The 7,522-nt window shown below is 46.2% G+C and overlaps 1 protein-coding gene across 1 annotated transcript; it reads right to left on the reverse strand.

The window, feature by feature from the left end:
* LOC108636350 lies at positions 264-6,744 on the reverse strand. The gene is given in 5 exon segments (XM_018050183.1): positions 264-355; positions 483-650; positions 653-683; positions 685-842; positions 6,714-6,744. Coding segments are annotated over 5 exon segments (480 nt in total).

Here is a 7,522-nt window from a genome sequence, read left to right on the forward strand (position 1 = left end):
AACTCATCTCTGAGGACTTGTTCCCAAGCTCACAGAAGCATGGAGGAAAGAGGCCCAAATGGATTGAGGAAACACTGAGGCAAAGCCATGGCAGGGATCCCAGCACAGAGGTGAGGCCAAGGTCACCCAACCAGTCAGTGGTGGAGCTGGCATTCCAACCAGGTCTGTCTAGGGTTGCCTGGGAGGGGTGCGCTCACTGGCCACAGAAAGAAGATGAAGGCCCAGAGGGAAGTGCCTCCTTCATTTGGGACCCAGGACCCAGGTCACCATAAGAGGCTCTGGGCTACTAAAGGACTGACGTAGGTCAGCTCCTGTGACTCGGTCCAGCCTACACCCTCACAAGACGCAGTGGGACCTAGTTTCAGAGAGAGGGATGGGAGGACTTGGGTTGTGCAAAGGACCGATTATTCTACCGATCTGCCAACAACCCCTTCTCAATGTGACTTTCAACTCAGAGGAGGGTGCCAAGAAGCCTGACTCACCTAGTCCAACATCCAATCCAAACACTGTGAGGAAAGGGCTCAGCTCAGCCAAGACTATAACTGCAGGAGGACGGGGAATCTGTGCTGGGATCCGAGCCATGTCCTTGCCTCAGTATTTCCTCGATGTATTTGGGCCTTCTTTTCTCCATGACTTCCGTGAGCTTGGGAACAAGGCATGCTGGGACTTCAGCAGGTGATCCACAGCTACTGCAGAAAGGTGCTGAGAGGTGAGAGAGGGAGGAATGGACTTGCCTGGTCCTTAGAGGAGGGCAAGCATATGACACTGGCCAGACAGCAAGAGGGGCTTAGTTTCATCGCTGATGAGGTCCAGTCCGGTGGACAGTTCCAACACAGTAGTTACTAAGCCATGTTCCAGGTGGGATGGGAGGCAGGAAGGAGGTACAGGAGGGAGAATATATATATATAATTATGACTGGGGGGCTTCCCAGGTGGCGCTAGTGGTAAAGAATCTGCCTGCCAATGCAGGAGACTCAAGAGACTTGAGTTTGATCCCTGCATTAGGAAGATCCCCTGGAATAGGAAATGACAACCCACTCTAGTAGTCTTGCCTGGAAAATTCCATGGACAGAGGAACCTGGCGGGCTACAGTCCCTGGGGCTGCAGACACAACTGAGTGACTGAGCACATACACACAGTTATGACTAATTCGAGTTGCTGAACGGCAGAAACCAACACAATAAAGCAATTATCCTCTAATTAAAAAAAAAAAAGCCATGTTCTATTCACAATGCAGTGACCACTGAACATCATAGCACAGAATGCTTAATTATATGAAGAGATATTTATAATATTGTTTAATAAAAACTATGTGGAAAGAATCTGCCTGCAATGCAGGAGACCTGGGTTCAATCCCTAGGTCAGGAGGATCCCCTGGAGAAGGGAAGGACAACCCACTCCAGTATTCTTGCCTGAGAAATCCCACGGACAGAGGAGCCTAGCAGGCTACAGTCCATGAGGTTGCAAAGAGCCAGACACGACTGAGTGACTTCTTTCACTTTCTTCGTGTGAAACAGAATTCTGTATTTATAAAAGCAGTGCTGTTGCTTGAACAAATTTTCCTAGAGGACAAGCCTAAAAGGTGCTGTCTGAGTTCTTGGCTCCACTGATCACTGTGGGTCCTGAGATAACACCTCTTCAAATAAATTCCTTATCTACCCTTAGGTTGCAGCCAAAGACTTGGGGTCAGTACAGGGTCCAGTCCCTTCCACTTCCTATGGCCAGAGCCACCCTCCTGCGTCTCTCCCACAGCCCCTCTCAAGTGTCTGCTTGCCAGTCTTCTACACCCTCTGTAAACCAAGGGAGCTGTCATACCACCATGTCACTTCCCCAGACAACTGGGCCACTCACTGGGAACCCATCTGCTGAAGGAACCCTTCAGTGATTCCAGGAAGCTTCACCCAATCCTACCCCGAATTTCTGATGGGGGCTGCATCCCTGAGGCCAGAATGTATTTTTGGCACTTTCTCAATGAAGAACACACACATACACCCCCACATTTAATCTAGGACAATTTCCCTTGCAACAAAAACACAAACACACATATAAATGTTGTTTTGTTCTCATATGTAATTGGTTCACCAGTTCAGTTCAGTCGCTCAGTCGTGTCCAACTCTTTGCAACCCCATGAATTGCAACACGCCAGGCCTCCCTGTCCATCACCAGTTCCCGGAGTTCACTCAAACTCATGTCCATCGAGTCGGTGATGCCATCCAGCCATCTCATCCTCTGTCGTCCCCTCTCCTCCTGCCCCCAATCCCTTCCAGCATCAGAGTCTTTTCCAATAAGTCAACTCTTCGCATGAGGTGGCCAAAGTACTGGAGTTTCAGCTTTAGCATCATTCCTTCCAAAGAACACCCAGGACTAATTTCCTTTAGAATGGACTGGTTGGATCTCCTTGCAGTCCAAGGGACTCTCAAGAGTCTTCTCCAACACCACAGTTCAAAAGCATCAATTCTTCAGCACTCAGCTTTCTTCACAGTCCAACTCTCACATCCATACATGACCACTGGAAAAACCATAGCCTTGACTAGATGGACCTTTGTTGGATTGAGCTAAATTCATATGTAGGTCTGAAAGACTTCTCCAAGAACAGTCTGTTGGAGAGGCAACTCCACTGCCCCACTACAAAGGTGATCTTTCAATATGTTGTGCAAGACAGTCTGGCTTCTCCAGGTCACAGCGCCTCAAACCTCTGTGTGCCAGAAGAGGGTCTTTGCAGGGTTTGCACAATTATAGACCTGTAGGGAGATTGCTCAGGACAAGGGGGCGCTATCTTCTGACACCGAGAACTGTTCTGCTTGTAGCTCCAAAATTGCAAGGTGTAGATTCTATTGGATTTGTTTGTTCTTATTCTTTCAGTCAGAACAAAGGACTGACTTCTCCTGTTATGTGTTTATACCTGTATATGTATGCTGAGCAGAGAAAGCAACGGCACTTCACTCCAGTACTCTTGCCTGGAAAATCCCATGGACAGAGGAGCCTGGTAGGCTGCAGTCCATGGGGTCGCTAAGGGTTGGACATGACTGAGCGACTTCACTTTCACTTTTCACTTTCATTCATTGGAGAAGGAAATAGCAACCCACTCCAGTGTTCTTGCCTGGAGAATCCCAGGGACATGGGAGCCTGGTAGGCTGCCGTCTATGGGGTCGCACAGAGTTGGACATGACTGAAGTGACTTAGCAGCAGCATGTATGCTGAGAGAAAAGTCTGGAAGGAAACACAAGATGTAAAAAGTGATTATGGCAAAGGCTTAGAATTATTCTTCTTTTCTTTTATTGTTACCTGTGTTTTCCATAATAAATGTTCCTTCTCTATTTGCCATAGAAGCCAAAGCCATTGTCTTGAGCTACCTCAAAGTCCTGTTGCCTTCTCTCCACCCCTTCCTTATTTCTGTACCCACCTCTGTGTCCACAGTCATCCTTCCCTCCAAAACTAGAGACCAAGGCAGACTTTCTTTCTGTGTCCTGACTACCTCTGACTGTCTTACTATGCCTAATATGTAAAACTGATCTATTAACACATTATAGAGGTGTTGTCAAGAATCATACTCCTGATAAGTAAAAAGAGCTCTCAAGAGTCCCTTGGACTGCAAGGAGATCCAACCAGTCCATTCTGAAGGAGATCAGTCCTGGGTGTTCTTTGGAAGGACTGATGCTAAAGCTAAAACTCCAGTACTTTGGCCACCTCATGCAGAGTTGACTCATTGGAAAAGACTCTGATGCTGGGAGGGATTGGGGGCAGGAGGAGAAGGGGACGACAGAGGATGAGATGGCTGGATAGCATCACCGACTCGATGCACATGAGTTTGAGTGAACTCCGGGAACTGGTGATGGACAGGGAGGCCTGGCGTGCTGCAATTCATGGGGTCGCAAAGAGCTGGACACGACTGAGCGACTCAACTGAACTGAACTGAACTGAACTGGTGGTCCAGGGGTTAAGAATTCATCTGTCAATGCAGGGAACTCAGATTTAATGCCTAGTCTGGGAGGATCCCACATGCTGAGGAGCAGTTAAGCCTGTGTACCACAGCTACTGAGCCCGCATGCCCTAGAGCTGGTGCTCCACAAAAAGCCACCATGATGAGAAGCCCGCAGGACACAACTAGAGAATAGCCCCCGCTGTCCACAACTAGAGAAAAAGCCCATGCAGCAGCAAAGACCCAGGGAAGCCAATAGATTAAATAAGTAGGTATGAGCCCAGGAAATGATAATGATGATCACTGTTTTGACTCAGTACCTCAGTTTACCTCATCTGTAAAAGGGGGTCGAGTACTGACCTCATAGGTTTGTTGTAAGGATTAAAAGAGTTAAATAGTTGTTAAGCACTTAGAAGAGCACTTATACATAGTAAGGGCTCTATTAGTGTGTGCTAGTAATAGTGTTACTAGTGCTGATTAGCATTGTGAATATTACTGCATTCCTCCATTTCTGCCAAAACCTTGACTCATTAGTTATCTCTCCCTGTCTCCCATATTTTAAGCCTCTCTCAGTCTTCAAATTTCCTCCCTTACTTTCTTCACAGTCAACTATGTCCCACCCCCTAAATTCACACCGCAATGTTACTGGCCTATTTGTGTCTATCCTTCAAGTCCAGGAATCTGAAAAAAGCAGGTTTGGAGACTCACTCTTCCACGTGTGCTCACATGCAGCTCCCCATTGCCCACGACACAACACAGTCTTCTTCCTCCTCACCTCTCCAAAGAGACTCCTTCAGCGAAAACCATTAATAGCCTTCCTCTGCCAAACTCAAAGGACACTATTCAGTTTTTATCTTTCTGGACCTTTCTTCCTTATCCGATCTCACCAAAAGGGACTCTTTCCTGAAACTTTATCTTGCTGCCCCTGTTTGCCTCCTCCTCTGGACTCGGCCTCCTTGCCTGGATTCTTTCTCTGTCCTCCTCACTTAAACACTGATATTCCCCAGGGCCTGTGTATAGCCACCCGCCTCCCTGGGAAAGCTCATCACAGACTCAATACTCATATCCTCCTGAAACAACCAAGTCTACACTCCTAGCTCTGGCATTTCCCCTGAGCTCTAGACCACATGTCCTAGTACCCACTTGATACTCACACCTGGAGGGCTCCCATCACTGTCTAAAATTAAACTCAGTGGCTCAATGGTAAAGAATCCGCCTGCCAATGCAGGGGACATGGTTCAATCCCTGGTCTGGGAAGATCCCACATGGCAAGGAGCAACTAAGCCCATGAGCCGCAACTATTGGGCATGTGCTCAAGAGCCCAGGAGCCACGGTGACTGAAGCCTTTGCACCCCTGAGCCTGAACTCCACAACAAGAGAAACCACCGCAATGAGAAACCCACACACCACAACTCAGGAGTAGCCCCTGCTCATCATGATCAGAGAAAGCCCGCTCAGCAACGAAGATTCATCGCAGCCAAAAATAAATAGATAAATAAATAAACAATAAATAAATAATTTCTAAAAGAACATAAAACATTAAAAAAATTAAACTCATCGACTTCTTTGACCTACATGCCCTCCAGGGCTCTTACCTAAAGAGATAAATTGTCAGGTGGCAACTCCACCATTACCATCACCCAGTGAGAGGTTCAGCGAACCTCCTAGGCTTCTCCCTCTAATCACACCTCCGCCAGCACAGTTCATCTCTCTAGCTTTGCTCAAGCCTATCTACATCTCTCCACAGTCCCTGTCAGAGGCAGACACTGAAAGCCTGTCTCAGTCTCTCCTTCCTCCTCCTAATCTTGCTCCTTTCACATTTCCCTCTTTTTCCACTTAATCAGCCAGTCAGTCAGTCAGTCAACCAACAAGGATGGGTTGAACACTTTGCCAAACTCTAGGAATGTGGCAAGCAAAAAGACCATGCCCCTGAGGGAGCTCAGGATTTACTGGGAGAGTTCAGTTCAGAGTTCAGTTCAGTTGCTCAGTCGTGTCTGACTCTTTGCGACCCCATGAATCACAGCACGCCAGACCTCCCGGTCCATCACCAACTCCCAGAGTTCAGTCAGATTCATGTCCAACGAATCAGTGATGCCATCCAGCCATCTCATCCTCTGTCGTCCCCTTCTCCTCCTGCCCCCAATCTCTCCCAGCATCAGAGTCTTTTCCAATGAGTCAACTCTTCACATGAGGTGGCCAAAGTACTGGAGTTTCAGCTTTAGCATCATTCCTTCCAAAGAAATCTCAGGGTTGATCTCCTTCAGAATGGACTGGTTGGATCTCCTTGCATTCCAAGGGACTCTAAAGAGTCTTCTCCAACACCACAGTTCAACAGCATCAATTCTTCGGCGCTCAGCCTTCTTCACAGTCCAAATCTCACATCCATACATGACTACTGGAAAAACCATAGCCTTGACTAGATGGACCTTAGTCAGCAAAGTAATGTCTCTGCTTTTGAATATGCCATCTAGGTTGGTCATAACTTTTCTTCCAAGGAGTAAGCGTCTTTTAATTTCATGGCTGCAATCACCATCTGCAGTGATTTTGGAGCTCCAAAAAATAAAGTTTGTTTCCACTGTTTCTCCATCTATTTCCCATGAAGTGATGGGACCAGATGCCATGGTCTTCGTTTTCTGAATGTTGAGCTTTAAGCCGACTTTTTCACTCTCCTCTTTCACTTTCATCAAGAGGCTTTTTAGTTCCTCTTCACTTTCTGCCATAAGGGTGCTGTCATCTGCATATCTGAGGTGATTGATATTTCTCCCAGCAATCTTGATTCCAGCTTGTGTTCTTACTGGGAGGGGCCACCATCAACTCCAGTGTCATGGCGTATGGACACACAGGGATCTCAGGAGTCCTGTCTGAACTAACAGTTATGTAGATCTGGGTTATGATGATTTTGACTACAACATTTCAAACAAACAAGCAAAGATGCTCACTACCTTACATCTAAATATCCAACACCCTGCTCTGGGGATTCTGGTATTTATCTTTCCCTGGTGTGTTTACACTGTATCCTACATACATATATATATGTAACTATATATAATATTCATGTTTCCAAATTTCATGCAAAATGGATCACACTCTACATATCATTTCACAAAGTGATTTTTTCTCAACATTATGCTTTTGAGATTTATCCATATTTATATATGCACATTTTCACTGCTTTGTAGTATTCTATTTATTTATTCATTCTCTTGTTGGTGGATATGTAGATGATTTCCAGTTTTTCCCTATTATAAGCAATGTTATATTGGACTCTTTTTTTTATGCACGTCACAGGACTTTACTCATGTTTAATCTTCTGGTAGCAGGATGGCTTTCAAGTGGAATCTGATGACGTGTACCATCTCCGACTGCTCGTGTGAGGATTTCTCCAGAAGTCAATTGCAGGGTTGAAGGACATGCACATCTGAGGTTTAGCAGACCTTGCCAGGTTGCTCTTCAGTGATTGTACCAATTTATTTCCCCACCAGCTGCCTATGAAAGTTTCTGCTTATCTACTCTGCATCCTTATAAATACTTGGTAGTAGCCCTTTTTAATTACTTCACCAATACGGATATGAAATGGTATCTTCATACAGTCTAAATTTTTTTC

The sequence above is a fragment of the Capra hircus genome, chromosome 1 (assembly GCF_001704415.2).
Source record: "Capra hircus breed San Clemente chromosome 1, ASM170441v1, whole genome shotgun sequence".
NCBI lineage: Eukaryota > Metazoa > Chordata > Mammalia > Artiodactyla > Bovidae > Capra > Capra hircus.